This window comes from Artibeus jamaicensis, unplaced genomic scaffold, assembly GCF_021234435.1.
Source record: "Artibeus jamaicensis isolate MK-2021 breed Jamaican fruit bat unplaced genomic scaffold, CSHL_Jam_final contig_3176, whole genome shotgun sequence".
In the NCBI taxonomy this organism is placed as follows: Eukaryota; Metazoa; Chordata; class Mammalia; order Chiroptera; family Phyllostomidae; genus Artibeus; species Artibeus jamaicensis.
In genome coordinates, this window is record NW_026521740.1 from 5,472,531 (window position 1) to 5,493,601 (window position 21,071).

At 39.0% G+C, this 21,071-nt stretch overlaps 1 protein-coding gene across 1 annotated transcript in view; it reads left to right on the top strand.

Moving 5' to 3' along the window:
• Positions 1 to 448: 448 nt before the first annotated feature.
• ADGB (androglobin) overlaps positions 449 to 21,071 on the top strand; it is a 126,318-nt gene continuing 105,695 nt past the window's right edge. Inside the window, exons 1-3 of the mRNA XM_037144980.2 lie at positions 449 to 522; positions 16,394 to 16,556; positions 19,384 to 19,476. Coding sequence (XP_037000875.2) covers positions 449 to 522; positions 16,394 to 16,556; positions 19,384 to 19,476 — 330 coding nt within the window. The remainder of the gene's footprint in view (positions 523 to 16,393; positions 16,557 to 19,383; positions 19,477 to 21,071) is intronic.

The following is a 21,071-nucleotide window of genomic DNA, read 5'->3' on the forward strand; positions in this document are numbered from 1 at the left end:
ACAACTGTATTCAAACCACTGGTAAATTCAGTGTTCCCAGGATGTGTCTTCAGTTACTATGGAAGAAACTTGTTCGGCGGTGGGAAGACCTGGGGAGAAGGAACCTCGCATAACATCTGTCTTTAAACAGCTGAAAATCCAAGAGTGAGTCCATACATATGTCCACGGTTCCAAAGGTCCGAGTAGGGCAGCATAGACCCGGTAGAACTCCGATGTATCAGAGCTGCCAGTCAATCCTACTGTCAAACCCGGATTCCTCCGCAGACACCCGAGCCGTGGGGTTGCACTCGGACGCAGGGACCAGCGTTTGCTCCCGCACTTGCAGTCTCCCAGCCGCCCTGAGGTCTGCTAGGCGCGCGCCGCGGTCTCCTGGCAACGGCAGACGCGGAGCCTGGGTCCGGGAGACTTTTCCCAGTCCCAGGGGAGCCCAGTCTGGGTCGCCTTTGCCATGACCTCCAAACAAACTAAGAAGAAAGAGGTACATCGTATCAACTCGGCACACAGCTCGGATAAATCTAAAGAGTAAGGGACCGCTGCTGGCTCAGCCCACCCCAGCCTAACCCCTTGGCCTTTCCAGTAGTACGCGGGCTGCTTCACTGTAGCAAACCGCCAGCGCGAGAGTTTACTGGCCTCCTCGCAGCTTCTTTATCTTCGGTGGGAACTCAGACGGGAGATTCTTGCGTCCCTTCCTCCTCCCTGCCCGCTTCCACCCACCTCCTTCCCAGAGCCCCTAGATTCGCCTGCCCCTGGTGGGCTGCACTTCTGGCTCCCAACTGTACCCGTTCTGCCCGCCCCTCCCCTCCTTCAAGGGTCACTCCCACACGCAGAGAGGTTTCACAAGAGGGGCAGGGTGGGACGGAAGGGAGGCAATGAATCTTTTACTTTAAAAGGTGATTTCCTAGTTTGGATCTGCCCCAGTCCAACATCTAAAAACCTTTAATCGCAAAAAGGGTTTAAAATTTTAAAACGATATAAATATGTAGTTCATGTTACTAATCTTCACTCTAAGAAATTATACAGAGCCAAGATCATAGACTATATATGCCTCTCTATCCTGAGGTGTCAGTATATGTAGTTCCTTATTATTATTTTCTTTTGGTCTCCTCCCTCCCCCCCCACTAGAAATACCCAGTCATTAAAAGCACAGACTCTGGGCTACTATTTGAACTCAACAAAATTGCTAATATTTATTCTAGCTATGAGAGAGTGCCAGCTTCCAAAGCTGCCTCGGAGGGGCCATTCCTGTTCTCCTGCCTATGTTAGTGGGAGTGCGGGAGGCAGCCGGTACCTTCTTTTTAACTGGATTCTCACATCTTGGATGCCTACTTCTTCATCTCCCTTGTTGCCTAAAATGTCGCATGTTGGACTTCTGTTCTGATCCCTAGTATTTCTCCCTCCATGAACTCCTGTCCCATGCTCATCTCCACACCCACAATTCCTCATTCTCTAGTTCCTAGTGCTACCCTCTCTCATAAGCAGACTTCCAGCTCCCTGGCTGATAATCCATTCATTCATTTGATTACTCTTCTAACTCTTACATCACCCCTGTTACTGGTCTAACTTTCCATTGCCCTCCTTCACATACCAGCTTCCTCTTCACTCCCTAGAACACTGGGGCTTGTGCCTACCTCAGGGCCTTTGTACTTGCTGTTCGTTCCACTGAAAAACTCTTTCCCCCAGACGTCCATGAGATTTTCTCTCTTACTTCCCTTAGTTGTTCACCTAAATGCCATTTTTTTCACATGTCAACTTCTTTGGCCAATTGGTTTAAAATCACAACCCCCACTTTTCTGTGAAAACTAAAAAACTTCCTGTTTTCTTTGCTGCTTTATTTTTCCTCATTAAATTTTGGCTCATGTAACATGCTGTGTATGTTTCCCTTTTTAAACATTTTGTGTATTTATGCGATACCCTAGTAGACTGTAAGTTCCGTGAAGGCAGGGACTTTTCATTTTCTAAAGTATTGAATCCTTCCTGCCTCCAGTGATTCCTGAATGATACATAGTAAACACTCAAAATTGTTATTTAATGAATGAATGACAGTGATTAAATAAGAGATTATAACATGATTGCAAGAAAATTTTTAATTCCCTAAAAAACAGTAATAATATTTATAATTAATGCACCTTAAAGGCTTATAACTCTTAAGGAACTTGGGGAAAATCTTTGACTTTATTTAAACAGTTTGTATCCTGAAAGAGATGAGACTGTTAACTCCCATAAGAAACTGATCAAACCAGGTGCCATGTAACACAGTATGTGGCCTGGTCCTCTGATGGTTGATACTGTCCCTGCTGGTAAGAGGCTAACTCTTTCCTTGTCTGTACTTCCTATTTCTTTTTGAGATGATAATGTTATTTCTTTTCTAGAAAATATCTGTGTTGAATTACATCTATATATGTGTGTGTGTGCGTATTTATGAATGGAACAGTAAAGGCAAATACTTCCACAAAACCTAGGCTTTGCTAGAAACAATCTACTGATTATTAAACATCAAACCGTTAGATTTTCTGTAGTAGATTGTCAAATTTATCATAAATCAAGTTTATCCTCTAAGTCATAGATAAAAGGTAAATTAAGTGTCACCCAGCATGGGGCCTCGAGATCAAAGTGCATTTCTGTATGCCATTTTACAGCACCTTGTGCTTATCCATCCAGCTAACTCTATCCAACATGGTGCTAGACACACTTCCTGTATGCATATTCCTGGGAATGAAAGGAAGAATCTTCGGAGCCTCGAAAAGGGCCAGTCCATAGAATCTTACTCCCTAGAGAGACCCTCTGTAGCCTATAGCTTTTATTCCCTAAAATTGTGTGTCTGAATGGGGACCAGGACCATGTCTGGCTTCTGCCTAGCATGGTGGATAGCACCTAATAACCAGTAACTATTTGTTTATTAAGTGAGTTTAATTTCCCAGATTGGTTTTCATTCCCTCCGAATTTGATTCAGGACTAGTTCTTCCTCCCCTTCTTATCTGATTCACTGTTGGCAGAGTTAAAAAACTGAGATGTTACAACCAAGAAAGCAGAATGACTATGTCCAGTTGTGACCAAATTTGTTAGTGAATATGACTTTGAATCTCCAAGAAAAATTATGCCAGGTAACTGAGGCTTTTTTTAACATCAGATTATCATATTTCTATTTTACTTATTCTCTATTTCTCTGTATCAGGAAGAATAAAATCTCTCTTACAGACTCCACTCTGAAACCAATATTGGGATATTGGACATGTCATTTTCCTATTTTGACATTCAATTTTTTCTTCCTTAAATGAAAGGCCATGTAATTAAAATCACCCCCAACCCAACCTGTTCTATCTTCTCTTCTCTGCTTCCCCCCCCTCAAACTTTTGTGACTTTATCAGATTTTTTTTAATAACACTGGGTCCATAATAAGTGAGGGAATGTGGTCACAGTTAAATATTTAAAACTTTGAACTACATGTCATGGAGAAACACAGATGGTTTTAAATATCAAAATGACGATTTATGAGGTACAATTTGAAAACTCTTGGCATGAAATTCATGCTGGATCAAGGATCAAGCTAGTGAGAAATGAGTGGTAACCTGAGATAACGGGGGACACCTGGCTCTGGGAACTCTGGATGACAGTGAAGAGTATTTTTAAAGGGCGGGGCTGAGTGGGTGTGGAGCAGGTCTGTAAGGTGATTGTGGTCACAGCCTACAAAAGCCCGATTTCTGATCTTCAGTCGAAGTGGCAAAGCATGCTATAATGTCTAGGCGACGATGCCACCATGCCTGAAAAAACAGGAAATAAAAAAGTTTAGATACAGTGTAACTACAATGTTCTAAAGGCTTTGCATTATGTATTCTTGCATTCCCTTCGGGGCCTGGCACAATGCGTGTTGAATAATGTGTGTAATTTAACTGAGTTGAACTGGAAACCTGGTGTGGGAACGTGGCCATCAAGCCCTGACTCAGAAGCAGAGAGACCGAAAGGCAGAGGGAAGCGGCCCTGCCAGTCGCCGTCCAAAGGCAGGGCAACACTTGGCATGGGTTAGGACATGGCATAAATGTCGCAATCTTTAAATATAAAAATCTAGCCAAAGGCCCTGATTAATGAGGATGGTTTATTCCATTAGTCTTAGTACGCTCTGCCATCAGTTCTCTCTTGACATTATCTTCATCTGAACATTTGTTTAATAATTCATTAAAACTTGACATAGTTTAAGAATCAATCGTCTCTGGCAGTCAAATCTCTTTTTCTTAATCACCCAGGTTTTAGTTGGTTTAGTTTTGGAGGTAAAATGGTTCCAAATTTACTCAGTAGCATTTTTAGAGTAGTAGAAAGAAGTTAGATTGAAAAGATTTAAATTTATAAACTCATAGAATTTGTACTTCATTATTACTTAAAAAGATAATCAAATTTAAACTTTGAAACTAGTAACATTGTTGTTAATGCTTCTAAATGAGCAAATTAATATCGCCTCAGACAATAGTAATTACTTCAAAATATATTGACTTTAATATTTCCTGGTGACAGATTATTTAAATCAAGGGATTAAATAATCTATAAACTGCTTGTGCCACTTACTGTGAGATAAAATTATTAAACACTGTATCCAAGATGAACTAAAATACATCTTTGATACAATTTTAATAATTTATATAAGGTGAAAAGTTAAAGGGAAATAATAGAAATATTACTAATCTCTCACTTTCACCCTTGAGAAAGAAGATATGTATATATTATCACAAGCAGTATCCAACCAGGTTCTTTGAAATTTTAATAACATTCCCTACCGGGGTTGGTCCAGGCTACTTAACTGCAGGTTCTGGGGCTATAACTGTGCTAATTTGTATGGCTGACTTACCATATAATACATTCTTAGAGGAAACAAATATATATATATTTTGCTGGTGTCAAAATGCAACAGTCCAAATATACTGTACTTATCTTTAGCCCATCTTTCCGGCCCGATGAATGTCAAAATTACATGTCACTTCGGTTCAAGTCCACAAAAGATCAACCTGCCCTTTCTGCGCCCATTTCCTCACTCTCACTCTGCAGCCCGGGGCACGTGGCCTCCATCCCCAGCTTCCCACACTCTCAGAGGTCAGGATAAGGCAGAGCTCCTTCCTCCTGCCTTTGCTTTCGGCAGCATGGCGGCATTTGTTTCTGGGGAGTACTGCTTAGGAAGATATTCTATTGAATCCCAGGGGAGGAAACGTATCTAGATTAGTCAGCAATTAATGAAAACAGCTGCAGGTCATCAAATCTTGTGGATACACTGGCAAAAGGAGAGAAAGCAGGAAGAATTGGGAGTGTTTTGCCTCAGGTATGAGTCAAAAACACGATGAAACTTTAACCAGGTAAGGTCAAGTTCAAAAGTGAAGGCTGCACCGCACACACTGCCAACAGGGCCCTTTCCGCATAGTGTTGTAATGAATTAATTAGAAATTAGAGGCAAAACCATGTTTGCTCCACCTTGGATCAAAGTCCAGGGGGAATTCAGGCTGGTTTCACCACAGGCAAAGAATAAGTTTATGAGGAAAATAGCTTGGAGCTGAGTAAAAGAAAAAAGAAAAAAAGTGGCTAATTGGAACCTGTGCAGGTATTAGGCTCCGGGTCCTGCAGACCTATTATTTCTTTCATGGATTTGGGTTCAAGTCATCATGGATACGCATTATTTTTGCCATGTTTTCTGCTTCCTTTTTATAAACATCAGCTTTGCTGCTGGATGTGTCTTGTCCTGGGAAACGGCAGAAGCCGAAGATCCTAGCAGCTTCCTACACGGGACCAGAGCAGCAGAAGCCGCTCCAGTTTGCTCGTTCCTTTCTGTCTCTCAGGAGGGTTCAGCTGCCTCCAAGGAAACACATGCCACTCGAGCTAGATCAGTCCTGCTCACTCGTCCTTTCCTGGAGTTCTCCTTCCTCTCTCCCTCCCCATTTTGTTTCTATCTTCCAGTCCCTCAACTTAAGTCATTCTCCAGTGGTGTGTCTTCCCCCCTCTTCTCTCATTTAATTGTCTGAAACAGTCATTCCTGGTTAAGATGACTAAGTTAGCATCTGTGGTTCTTATCATGCAGTTGAGCTCAAGTTCACTTGCATGTGCTCATCTACTCCAAATTAAATATGTCCAAAATGGAGGTCATCGTTTTCTCTCCCAAATGTATATTCCGGGGTGGGTAAAAACAGGTTTATAGTTGTGAGTACATGAAACACGAGTTTATTCTTATATTATTGTTTATTAATTATTGTATTACAACTGTAAACCTAATTTTACCCACCTCTGTGTTTTCTGAGTTCATTTTAGAGAATCTTACTAGCACTTCCCTGACACCTTAAGTCTAAAGGTTTGACCTCCCCTCTCCTCTGCTCATTCTTCCCCATTTTTTTTCTGTGCTCTTTCAATTTTCCCTTCTCATTGCTTCTCTACCCTGGCTCAGCATTCATTGTCTCCCTTGACATTCTCTAGTTTGGGCCTTTATCAATCCCAGGTAGAACCACTGAGAAAGCATTCTAGTTCTCTTGCCTTCCATCAAGGGTTTTTCTTATCCAAATTACTTTATGTATAATACTGTTAGTAATCTTCTTAATACACAATTCCTGCTTTGAAAAAAAAGAAGAGAAAGAGACAAAATTAACTGTCAGGGCCCCAGCCAACCTCAGCTCCCAACCTAATACTTCCATACTACTCACATTCTCTGACTTTTCTACCTTGGTAACTCTTCCCCTCCTCCATTTAGTTCTCTTGCCCAACCCCCAATTCTGTCCATGTTTTAAGACCTCCCTTTCCATAAAGCCATCCTTTGATTTTCAAAGTTGGAAGAAATTTTTGTGCCTCTTCTGTGCTGATAAAGCACTTGTTTTCAACATTGTTTAAACCCCTTTGACTTTTGCCTTCGCATTCTTTGTTATTGTATGTATTTATTCCTATTAATTTTGCTATTTGAGAATATAAACTGAGTCTTATTGATCTTTGTGTTCACACCAGCACAATATATGAAAATATAATATTGAACTTTTAAAGTTAAATGCCCAGTTAAATAATACTAATAAAACCAAGAAAATTAATGGTCAACATTAAAGTCCAGCTCTAACAATTTCTAATTTTTTTATATATTTTTAAGATTGCAGTTTATTTCCTTACATATTTAATATTTCTAATGAGTGTGGCTCAGAATGGCCATAACCCAAATTAAATCAATTTTGTAATTCTATTCATGTTTTCATTACTTCAGGGTATTAGCTGAGACTTCTTAAGAAAGCTGTGTCCCACTATGAATAAAATTATGTCCTTACCCTGAAGAGCACGCTTGAGGAAAATAAGGACAAAATTTCAGAGCCTAGTTTTATTGAAATTTTAATATTCTTCACAGTGAAAATAATCTAATTAAAGAATATGTAAGAGTGTGTGTGTTTGTGTGCATAAAGTTTTGCTCCCTTTCTTTTTTCTTGAAAGCGTCTGTGAAGGTCTTTCCCCTAGTGCCCTGTTCTGCAAACTCTAGGGGCTGTGGTCTCGCCTTCTCAAACTGAAGGAGTCTGCGCATGTGCCTGGCGAACGCTCCCGCTCCCCTAGGGTGGTAGGGCTCACCTCAGTTGTTTGCCTCAGCTCCGAAATCACTGTAGTTCGCCACCTGACCTCTGAGCCTTGAACACCAATTTTATGTGGGTTGCTCAGGACTTTGGTTGCGTCGGGTGGGAAGGTGAGTCCAATCCTTGCCACCCCAACTGAGATGGATAGGACATCTCTCAGGTTTATTCCTTAAGTTTTGCATTTTGTTTCTAAATAGCAATATGAGATTTGAAAAAATATATACAAATATCATCTGCGAATAAAATATTGCAGGTGTGGATAGAACTCCTGCCTTAAAAATAAGATCCCACGTGGGATATAATTGCCGGTACCTACTATCTTTTTAAAAATAGCTTTTTGATGTAGTAGCAACATCTTGGTATAATAATTTTAACTAAAAGAATGTAACTTCCAGATCTGATAAATATTATCTTAAATAAAATGTTCATAACTATTATCACTGTGCTCATTTTTGAGTTGTATTGAAAGTTCGGTGTTTCTCAAACTTTCTATTTTAAACCAGTTGTGCATTATGGGTAAATGTTGAATATTATAGATCCAAGAATAAAATGTTTGTCTTTGTATAATGGGAAAAGTCAACAGTAACTAGAAAATAGTGTTCAATGTGCTCAGCAGGGCCCCCGTTGGAGAGCTGTCTGGTCCACCTCCTGCTTCAGTCCAGCCTTGATTCCTCCCACCTTGTAATCCCACCTTGTATATGCCAAATGCCTTGCAGTCCTGAGAGCTCATAATTCTCTGCAGTTATTCTGTTTCTTGCCTTTGCACCACCTCTTATGCTATCCCATTTTCCTAGTGATGCCTGTTCTCATTGTTCAACCTAGAAAATAGCTAGTTATCCTCCATAACAGTTTATATGCCTTTTATTGCAAGGAGTTTCTTGTAATAGCCTCACTTTGGGCATAGTGCCCCCCATTTTACCACCAAAGAACACTCTGATCCCTGCACATACCATAGTATATTAAAATCACGTTTACATCTCTCATTCATTCTTTGTTATTGCTTGATGTACTTTTTCCAGCCTGAATCGATGCATTTCATCAGTTCTAAACATTTTTTCAGCAGTTGCATCTTGGATAATTTTTTTCATCCCCCACCATACTACATTTAACCACTTTATCTTTCTGGGGTGTCAGGCATACATTAGAGTTTTTCAGTCTATTCACTTGTCTATTTTACATTTTCTAGCTACCAAAACAAACACTTGATTTTCAAAATTCTACCTTCTAAATCACCAGTCCTTTTTTTCAGTTTTCTTTAGTCTTTCTACATCTGAACATTTTATCACTAAAATTTCCCAATGTCTCTTTACTCATATTGGTCTTATTTTTTCTTGGTTTCTTTCATAGCTTTCTGTTCTTATTACAAAGCAAAACTCTTCTCTCCTTTATCTTTTAAGTAATTTGAAACATATTCATTTTAAATACCTTTGAAGTTGGCTACAGCATTTATTTTATCTTGGAGAGTAATTTCTTTCTCTTTTCTTTTTTGATATATTTACTAGCTATTTTTCATGGTTTTCTTTATTCTTTTGCTTTGTAATGTTAGCTATTTTTCTGTTGAAATTTCATAGATATTTAGAACTCATACACACTGCTCTCTGCCGTGTATTTGGGTGGCTTTCCAGGATGATTTGCTCCTTACCAATCGCTGATATTCAGCTGGGATACACCACTGAAAGGGGCAGGATAGTTGTTGCAACACCAAAATACTTCTTTATTAGTTGGCAAATAGCTGCTTTTTCGAGCTCCCTGAAGAATGTCTCTCTTCTTTGAACTCTGACCTCTCTTTGAGAACCCCAGGACCTATCTACAATTTGGTTATTAAATAGTTAGGGGACCAATAGGAGCCTCTGGCACTTTGTTCCAATACAAGAGTAAGGACTTCCGGAATGGTGGCTGAGTTTGTATGTAACCTTTGCCCACACCCAAGTCCTAACACTGGGATGTTGGAGCCTTTTCTTCCACATGGGAAGTGCCATTCCTGACAACACGCCCACAGTGGAGGAGGGCCACCTCCGGCCCCATTTGTTCTTTTTCGAACAGCCTAGTTCCTCACAGAATCACAGGAAAGCAATGCATTCCCTGTTATACCACAGCCTGAGTCCAGAGCTAGGCGCTCCTGAATAACTCCAGTCACTTGCTCACTCACAAAGCCTACTTCTGGTGTCCTGACATTTACAGGTTAAATGCACTTTCCTTTCCAAAACATAATTCTAGACTTTTAATCTTGGACTGCCACTACTCAAATTCCATTCTTAGTAACTACTTATGAACTTCACTCACTATTCTAGCCCCCCCGCCCCAGTTCACAACTACTGGTTCTTTTTATAATTAGTCATTGACCTTTCTTAGTTTCAGGTGTACAACATAATGATTTGATATTTGTGTATGTGGTGAAATAATCACCATAATAAGCAGTCAAAATACATCATCATATATAGTTAGAATTTTTTTTGTGATGAGAGCTTTTAAGATCTACTCTCCTAGCAACTTTCAAATAAATAATACAATATTATTAACTATAGTCAGCTTGATGTACATTACATCCTATGACTTATAAATTTTATAACTGAAAGTTTGTACTTTGTATTTAAAGATTATCTTGCTCTCAGAATTAATGAGACCAGGGACAATATGATTCAAATATTTAAAGGATCCTGACTATATTAGAGCAGTAGGTATACTCTGACAGTGAACTTCAAAGGCATACTGCACTGAGAGTTCCAACACTTATACAAGTTCATTTGAAGTTTGCAGTATATGTGATATTGAGCTTATTTGCCCATTGTATTATTGTGTGTATAGCACTATAGTGAGCTATTGGTCTGATACAAGATACCTCTAATTGTTACCAGTGTTGTCAGCCCTTGGTTCTTGAATTCAGCCCCCAAAGAATTCAAAGCCAAGAACTCTAGTGCAAGAGGAAGTTTATTCAGCATGCAAAGAGAAAGTACGTTTAAGCACAAGCATACTGCTCAGAGGGCTGCCTTGGCCTTTTAGAAAGAAAGTCAGAGGCAGAAGAATTAACCTGGCCTCAGGAGACAAGTTACAGAGGCAAAAGAAGAGCCCTTGAAGATAGATTGGCCAGGGACAAGCTGCTGCTACCTGCTGCCTTCCTGGTTGTAAGTCTTGTAGGGAATCTTAGAGTTTAGGAGAAAGAAAGCAAAGATACACACCTGAAGAAAGGGTGGGTATGCTGTAGAGACAGAGTGTGCACTGGGTCCTTTGTCTTAAGGGTTTTTATACATTTTCTAAAGGCAGGAATTTTAGAGGAGATCTCAGGGGAGGATCTCAGTGGAATAGTCATCACCTTTCCAGGTGTCTTCCTTAATATGCTGACTCATCAAAACGAGAGGATAAGGTCAGGGCTGTGGTCTATGCTGATTGGTTGGCTCTAGGGTAGGGGACCATTGATCACTGCATCATTGCATTTGGTCCTGATGCCAGCAATGGCATCACTTCATCTGGCTTTGTTACTTTTCGGGGCCTGAAACACAACCGACTGTTATCTCCAATTTGATCAAAACTCTGTCTCTATGGTGTATAGACCTGAGGCTTTGTTCCTAAGATTATTTGATGCTGATCAGAACCTCATTGTCCTGAGGGCTTCATGCTTAAGAAAATGGTCCTGTGAGGGAGAAGGAGGCAGAGGAGTCAGGCTGCTGGATGAAGCCAGATTGAATCAGTTATGTGTCTCAGTTTCCCCACTCCACCTGCCAAGGAATTTTCCTGGCATCTTCCTATCCTGCCTTGTAGTGAGAGTCTTTTTAAGTGATCTTCAATACAGATGGAAACAAATTTGACAAGTTAAAAGGAAAGTAGGCCAATTAGGGATAAAGCTTAACAGCTTTAGGGAGGGAGAGAGATCATTTACTTACACTTGACAGAGTGAAGGGGAAAGCAAAATATAATCTCAGCAGGGTCCTTATTTTTAAAGGAATTAGATCTTCCTTTTCCTAAAATAGCTTTAATTTGAGCTTTCTGAATGAAGTAATCTCATCATGGTTTGGATGGATACAAAACCACCAATTTATTTTTATCTATTACACCAGCACTTGATAAAATAGAGATATCATGATGTACTGTTATGCTTTGATTTTTCATTGGCATTATGAAAAAATTCCCCTTACACATTAAAACTATTACAGTCATTATTTTGTCATATTTTCTCACATGCTACTTAGGAACAATCTTTTACAATATGCATATTCTTAGACTTTCTTCACTGAGGTGGTAGATTAAGATTTTTTCAAAATAACAATACCTAGTAATGCCTAACATAAAGAAAAAAATCTCCAGAATGCAGAAATGAGGAGGGAACTCAGGTCAGAATGTCATGGGTCTGAGCCAAAGCTGCTGCTTCTCTGGGGAAGGCTTATCGGTTTTATGAAAGTGGAGTCTTTTTTAAACATTTTTGGTCAAGGTTTTGAACACAAATGAGGAAAGGGAGGGTTCCAGGAACCTTAGATACAGGCATAGTTTTCCAATAGTTTAATTCTCTTTAAAAAGATGAATGAGAAAAAAACATCCAAACACAGAAAGATAATAAGAAAGGTAGCTTTTCTCCACCTGATATCTGGCTGAAAAAAAAATCTTGCTTGAGAAATGGAAACTCTTGGGATGAGACTTAAATAGGTGTGAGATCTGATTTTAAAGCACCTATGGGTTCCTAGATGTCTTCCTTATTTGGGATCTCTGAAAGAAGGATATTCAATATTACAATGAAAAATATTCTTTTAACACAGGATTGCCTTAGAGGAAGGGGATTGGAGGGAAATAAAACCCTCTTAAGGATGAGCTCATAATAAAAGTCCTAAAACACAGGCATATACAAAAGGTAGGCAGAAGGCACAATGAGAGAATGAAGTGTCACATTTGAAATAAAAGAAAAATAATCTGTAAGTAATGTAAGGGGGTATATGTTTTCAAATGATTAAAGATGCAAAGGAAGAAATCCAAATCCTAATAATGTAATTACATCCTTTCAATTAGTCAATGCAGGATTTCAGTGCAAGCTACAATATCAGAATATCAAGTAGGAAGTAATCAACGCTGGCTTCAGGGTGTCAAACAACCTCCAGATCTCAGTGACCTTAAACAAAAAAGGGTATTTCTTATTCATACCAGCAAGTGACTAGGAATTTATTGGTGCATTAAAATGATGGATATGCATTCTTTGCTTCTTCCATCTCATGATATTACCTTTTCTAAGGTCTTCTCATGAGGATTAAGCCAGAAGATAGTGAGGAAGCATCTCACAGAATGTTTTTGAGACTACAGGTGGGATACAACACCCCTCCCCATGTGCTATTCTCTAAAACACCACCTAAAGGAGTATGGGAAATGGAGAAACTGGGAAACAGAGTTGGTGAGCATCTGTTCAGTCTCTGCCCATAGGTGAAAATTTGAAAACAGTATTAATTAGAAATGGTAGAAATAGGAGGTCATTGAGTCTTTTATTTTATTTAAATAGATGACAGAGAGATTGCCTATGCTGTCCAGACACTCTTCCTGGTGTTGGAGGTGGAGGGAGTAAACTAAAACAACCCATGTTCCTACCAGGGTACACAGCACAGACCCTACCTGCGGAAACACATTAATACCTAAATAGGAATGAGAGAATCATCAAGTGCTGTAGAAACGAAGCAATATAAAAGGGTGCAGACAGGTGAGGGCTGCTATATAAAATAGGGTGTTCAGGAAAATTCTTCCCTCCTCTGACTCTAGAGGGTGACATTAGCATTTAGACCAGTTGCTCATTTTTGAAAAAAAATATGGCTTTACTAGACTCCCAGGGCATCACCCTCTGTTTTGTTTTCCGCTTCACAGCTTGTTGGTGCTGCTGTCACCTAATACCACACACACCATGACTAAAAACAATGCGAGTTTATGATTTTGTACTTGTAAAGGTCAGAAGTCCCAAATGAAGCTCACTGACCTGGGGGCAATAAACACACAATATGATATACAAATGATGCCTTGTAAAACCGTATACCCAAAACCTATATGATTTTATTAACCAATGCCACACCCATAAATTCAATAAAGAAATTAAAATAAAATAAATACGTAACTTAGCCTTCAACAGAACAATACAAAATAAAATTGGTCTGACTGAGCTGACACCAAGGTGTCAGGAGGGCCGCATTCCTTTACGGAGAGGCTCAGGGAAGACTCTTTTCCAGCCTCTGAGAGGGGTCCACCTTCCTTGGCTGGGGCCTGGTTCCTCTGTGGTCACAACCAGCTGGTTTGGACTTTTCCCTGCATTCCTCAGGAGCCGCGTCTCCTGCTCACTGCTATTGTCTCTTTCTTCCACTTTTGAGGACACTTGGGATTACATGGCTCCCGCCCAAATAATCCAGGGTAGTCACCCCACTACTTAAAAATATCTGCAAAGTCTCTTTTGCCACGGAGGGCAATCTATCCACTGTGATTGGGGATTAGGACTTGGCTGTATTTCAGGAGAGGGGGACGTTATTTTGTTTACAAAACTGACTGCTTTTCTCAGTTTTCTTCCGACTCTCTCTGACTCTTAACATAAAACACCAGGGCAGATATACAGCTGTACTGATTGTTATAATACTGAGATATGTTTATATTAATAATAACCTTACCATTAGCCCTGAGCCCCAGACTTTTCTGCTTCCCGCCCTGGGTCCTGACCAACCCTGAGCACCTCACACACCAGACCCACTACTTACATTAAAGAATAAACATCTGGCTTAGCTGGGAGCTTTAAAGACGTGACCCAGTCTTGTGACCAGGGTCCATGTAGATTGGTCAATGCTCATTCCATACCAGCTGTTACGTATTATGAATAGTGTCTCGGGGAGTGCCTCTTCCTTATATACAGTCATTTTCTTCACAATTTCATTCCATTTTAAGACTGTAGATATCATCCAAATGCTGATGACTTAAATATGCACTTTTAATTTAAACATCAGAATTCTATAATTACCTCTTCACCATCTTCATGGGTGTGAGATAAACATCTACACACGACCCATTCAGAAGTGAAATGCTGCTTTCTTCTCCACTTCAGTGTGGGCCCGTCCCACACTCTCTGTGTATCCGGACACATCAACTCGGCCTGCTCACTCTACCTTAAATGTATATGCCAGGGAGCATTTCTTGCCACCTCTCCTCTTACCAACTGACCCAAACCACCGCTAGCTCTCACCTGTTATTTCAAAGCTTTCTAAATTATCTCTCTTTCTTCTTTAGACTCTTCCTAACATGGCATCAAAAATGATTATAAAATTTTAGTCATGTCATGTCACACATCTGCTCAAAACCCTGTGTTGGCTTCCCATACATTCAGACTGGACACCCATGTCATTGCTTTAGCTTAGGTCACCTGTCCACTTTTTGGATTTCCTGCTCCCTCTTTGAAATCTTCTCCCTCCATCCCCCCTTCAGCTATGCTGACCTCGTTATTGTTCTTCAAATAAACCAGGATGCTGTCTGAATCTGTCTTCCTTGCTGTTTACACTTGCTGTTTCTTGTGTCTAGAACATCCTTTTCACAGATACCCATGGAATTTGATCCTTTGGGGTTTTTTTGTGTGTGTGTGTGTATTTACTTAAATATTTCCCCATTGCATAGCACTTTCCTGAACACTGTATTAAAAATTGTGCACTGAATTCTTCAGTTCCCTTCTCCTGTTTTATACTTCCCTAAACATTTCTCACTTTTAAATGTTATATATTTTACTTAATTTATGTTGTTTGTTTTGTTTCTACCCACTAGAGTATGAACTACATATGGTGAGAATTTAGTCTGGTTTGTTTATTGCTTACCTCAGGGTGCAGAGCAGGGGTCTAACCTCATGTGCAATAAAAACTTGCCTAGTATAGACTTTAAAATTCCTAAAAATAAAAAGTCAAGGTTTAAAGATACAAAACTGTAATGTACTAATAATGAGAGTATAACACAAGTCCAACTTTTCTGTAGAAAATTGGCCAAAATATATCACAAACTTTAAATATGCATATATTTCAGTAGAGTAAGTCTATTTATTAGAAGCTATCCTAAGGAAATAATTAATAATGCATGCAAACATGTAGCAATAAAGTAGCCATTACAGTATTGTTTTTAACAGTGAAAAAAAATTTAAATCAGACCCTCACATTTCTAAAATAGAAACTTAGTTGAATGAAAGGCAGTATATTCATATAATGACATATTGTACAATCATTAAATTCATATTTAGGTAATATGACATACTTCTTGACATGGAAACTATTAACATATACTTATAAGCGGATAAAAGCAGTCTTTATGAAGATGATGAATGACATTATTTTTTTAAAGAAGATATGTGTATTCTCATGTATTAGTCTGAGAGAATGCACAGTTGTTAATGTGGTCTCTAGAATGGGTTGGGTGTACCTTTCTTATTTATCTGATTTGCAGTTTTAAATTTTCTTTTTCAGTAATGATCACACAGCACTTTTATACTGGGAAAAATCAAAATTAAGTTTCCACTGATGTTCATAAAGCTATTAGTATTCTACACATAAAGGATTTTCTTTAAGTGGGAATTGTGTATAAATATTTCCCTGTATGACATCTTATATGTTTGTGATGAATGTCCTGCCTTAGTAAGTAGGGATGAATGTTCAAAATTTATTTATGGAATAGTCTGCTTTAGATATTTCAGTCTTTAGAATGCCAGCACATGGAAGCTACCTGGCTGCACGTACTATTATAGTGAAAAATGTACTTCACATGACTGCTAACAAGGGAATTAAATTTATGTCATGCAATTAATCTAACATTTTACCTCCGAGGCGTAATTAAAACTAACCTCCCCCCTCCTACTCTGTTTCCAGTCAGTACTCTTTTGGTAGTAACACACAAGCTAGTTCTATTGAACAGAGGAAGAGGAAATTCCCAATCTGGCCAGAATGGAGTGAAGCCGACGTAAATGCAGAAAAGTGGGATGCAGGCAAAGGTGGAAAAGACAAGGACAAGATTGGAAAAAGCCCTACGTTTGTAAGTACACTTGAATGTGGCTGTATTTCATTTTGATCTTTACCTTTACACTGGGAGAAGACTTGTTCACCTGTGAGTGTACTTCTTTGCTCCTCAGCCTATATTCAAAAGAGGACTTTGTGTTCTTTGCTCCCTCAACCTACCTTGTCTTTTCAAGCATAAGTCCTGAGCTTTGCTGAATCAAATTTGAGTACATGGGAAGAGAAAGATGACAAAAAAGGCATAATGAAATAAAGGGGAAACTGATAGGATGGTTTAGCTAGTGGATTTTGGACAGAGTTGGGAATCTGACATTTGAAAATGGTGGCTTAAAAAATAAGAGAATTCGGGTCCTGGCTGGTGTGGCTCAGTGGATTGAGTGCTGGCCTGCAAACCCCAAGGTCACTGATTCGACTCCTAGTCAGGGCACATGCCTGGGTTGCAGGCCAGGTCCCCACTGAGGGGAGTGTAAGAGGCAACCACACATTGATGTTTCTCTCCCTCTCTTTCTCCTTCTCTTCCTCTCTCTCTAAAAGTAAAGAAGTAAAACCTGTTTTAAAAATGACTTTAAAAAATAAGAGATCTCTATATATTTGTGAGCTATCATTTGGAGATTATAGGAAAGATCATTTTTAATAAAAAGTAATATTACAGAATAGCTGGTTTGAACTCTGGTGTCTTTATATGCACAGAGCATTCTGAAATAATAGTACCTAATAGCATTTACATTTTGTTCACAAAATGCAGAGTCACAAACTGTATGATTCATATCAATCATTTGTTTACAAAGGGTGTTCAATACATATAACTAATTTCTACCTTTCAGTACTTGAACAACTTCACATTTACCAGTGTGTATAGAAATGCATTCTTTGTACCATAACCAAGGTGATTACGGCACTTCTCAATGCAGAGTGCTTTTGAACTCTCTGGGTTCCAGTGAAAAGGGTCATATTTTACATATTTGAAGAGCAATTCAGAACTTAGGGAGATCGTGCATGACTCTACATTAGGAAGGTAGTTTGTGCAAATGCTCAGTGCAGAAGCTGAGCACCAGCTCACTCCCTGGTCATTACGGCAGTGCCAGGGGAACCCTCTGGGACAGACTTGCTGCTCACCCCCAGCTCTGTTCCTCTGCCTTAGCATTCATGGCTCCTGAAGCGGCAGTCCATCTAATGGAGAGAGTGGGGGACCTCTAAGCATGGTGACTACATTTCTATAATATACTGGCACAGTAGCTCTTAGCCACAATTGACAAAATTGGCATTTTACCAGGATTCATTGCCTTAGCATCAAATGATGGAAGATATCCTTGGAATTTTACAGAAGGCCAGTTCTTTCTATGTGAGGCTAGTGATCAGGATATTAGCCTCAGATGAACTAAACCTTCCCTGCAAGTCAAGTCCAGGGTCAGGTCTCTCTTCTTCAGCTAAGTGATGGCAATGAAAGGAAATGAAGGGTGAACTGCGCTGGGAAGTATATGATGAAGCATTGTAACTGGACATAAGAACTATACCAAAAGCAAAATGACAGGGGAGTATAACCACTAACTTAATGTGAGGTGCTCAAATCCTGGAGAAAAAGGAATCAATCATACCAGGATGAGCCACACATTTGCTTTGTTTTACTTGTTTCTTTCAAGGGCATTTATTAATTTAAACCATGGTAATCAGAATGCAGGTAGAGAGTAATGTCTCAGGACTGATATCAGAAGGGAGAGAGGGTATTGTCAAGGACTGCCAAAGTAGCCAGAACATGTCCAAAATCCCAAAGGCAACCGTAGAGAAGTGATCTAAAAATTTCACATATAGTTTTATTTCAAGACACTTGGCCCATCTTCTAAGCCATGTATGTGGAGCTTTTGCTGCTGAGAAAATGAATAAAAAGCAGCAGCTTGAAGGCTAAATAACTGAGAAAAGAGACTGTGGTGGGATGGTGAGAGATCGGACTCCAGGGTACTTACTCCAAGGGAAGGGACTCTGATAAACACTCTGGCCTTTCAGCCAGTATCCCACCATGGCTCTGACATTCTGTACTGAGGAAGGGCAACTGGAAGTCACACCAGCCTTTATTTTGTACTCTGCCTGCCAGAAGAGAATAAAGTCCTACTTTTCAAAAGGAAAACGTCATTATTTAGAGCCTGTATACATTTTTATATTCAGTGCATATCATATAATCAAGTTTACCAGACAGAGAGAAACAGAACTGAGGGACTGAAAACTGAGAGACAAAATCAGGTAATGTAAACAAAACCATGATGACTCTGATTTTTTAATGGCCAGATGGAGGACTTACCAATAACTAAGTTAATATTTGCAAAGAAAAAGATAAGGGAAGGGAACCCCAAACAAGAAATGAGTCCAAAGACTCATTCTGCCTACAGATCATTTTGGACTACCTGTTTGAATTGCCTGCATCTTCGTCCAGACTATCCCAGTGTCTTAAATATGAAGATAAAACACCTGTTTCAGGTACACACAAATGCTTCAGATTAATTAAGGCTTAGACAGTGCCCTCAAATATAGCCCATTTCTCTGGACACACCAGCATTGGGGTAAAAATACAATTACTCTGAAAATCACCAAACAGTATTGATTTTCCCCCACCCCTGTTCACTCTGGTGAAATTAGTTATCTTTTTCCTTCTGAACAGATAGTTCATATTTCCTGAGTATTTTGTTTGTACTCCTAGAACTTTTCATGTTATGTCCTGTAAGGGTCTACACACTCACACAGATCTCTAAAAATGCCTATTTATTAATCTGTGCACTTATTCATTTTATTAAGATTGAGTTGTTTTGATTTTAATAAAACCATATGGAGATAAAACTCAATGTATCTTTGTGTAGCATTTTTTTGAAGACCCTGAAGGCAAGATTGAATTACCACCATCACTGAAAATTTATTGCTGGAAACGTCCACAGGATTTTTTAATTAATCGGGTAAGACATGTTTTTATTATTAAACAAAATATATATTAACAATGGGATATAATGTACTAATTATGAAAATCTGCATTTTACACAATCTAGAGTAATTTTTTTCTCTGTGGAAATCAGTGATAACAATTTATTGTATCTTGTACTGATTTCCAACAGAATATTCAAATTTTGTTCAGGGCCTCAAGTTTTCTTTTTCTTCTCTCCATGATGTCAAATTATAGACTAAAATGTTGTGAGAAGCTATTCCTTAATTTCTGACAGTCTTCCTCCTTTTTGTTTTTTTAGCAGGAACTTATATGGCATGAAGGTCTGTTTACTTTAGTGTTCATTAGCATTAATTTTCCAGCCCAGAGACTTGCACCTGAATTTCTCTATTTTAGGGACTGTTGAAGCATTTTCCAAGGGCCACCTTCATTTCTGGACCCTATGCCCAGCCACCTGAATCCTACTGACTGGGATGTCACCTGAGAAACCTTCATTTTAAATAGCACTTATGTACATTAAAACTTTAGACCCACTGGTCTGTCTTCCTAATAACTATGTTCACTTAAATATATATAGTGTTTCTAAGGGCTTAATAATTACTCATGTCTTTTTCCCCTTCCTTCTTGGATCATTTATTATTTTCACTTAATGCATAGAAAATCAGTATACTTAATTTGTTACTATTAGCTAGTCGAATGGTTATAATGGGCCTGATTCTTCCATACATCATGGAATCCACTGTATGTCTGTTCCTACACAAAGTGATTTTTATTCCTGATAATATTATCCTTTATAAGCTCTGCTACCAATGTAAGAGAATACAATTTATCCATCATATTTTCCAATTACTGTTACTAGTCGAGAAAGTTAGATAATCCTAAATTCAAAAATACTAAACTAAGAAAATAAAAAAATACATCTCTCGCCCTGGCTTGTGTAGCTCAGTGGATTGAGCGTGGGCCTGCGAACCAGAGGATCACGGTTTGATTCCAAGATTCCATGTCAGGGCACATGCCTGGGTTGCAGGCCAGTTCCCAGCAGGGGACACACCAGAGGCAACCATACATTGATATTTCTCTCCCTATCTCCTCCCCTTCCCCTCTAAAGATAAATAAATAAAATCTTTAAAAAAAGATACATCTCTCTTCATCAGAGTATTTATAAAATGTCTACTTGTAAGACATTTTAAATACAAGAAATCAAATACACTGAAGCATGCCTTTAACTTACAATGTTAGGTAGCATTGACATAAGAATACAAATTTATGATGTTAATATAATGCACTTAATATAAATGCATTATTAATAATTTCAAGCTCTGCTTAATTAAAGGATATGAATTCCATGAATAGGAGTGTTGTAACTTGAATAAGTAGAAAATGTATAACCCATATATTTTTCTTTTTACCATAACTTAGTTCTGAGAGATACACTTATACTGACAATACATTTAATCATTTTTGCTCATATTTCCATCAACAGTTACCATAATACTGCCATCCTTCCTCCACTCCCCTGCGCACTGACTCCTCTTGATCCATCATGTTGGTGCATGAACCAGAACAGCCCAACTGAAAGTCTAGCAATATAGGAAAGTGTTTTTCAAGTTT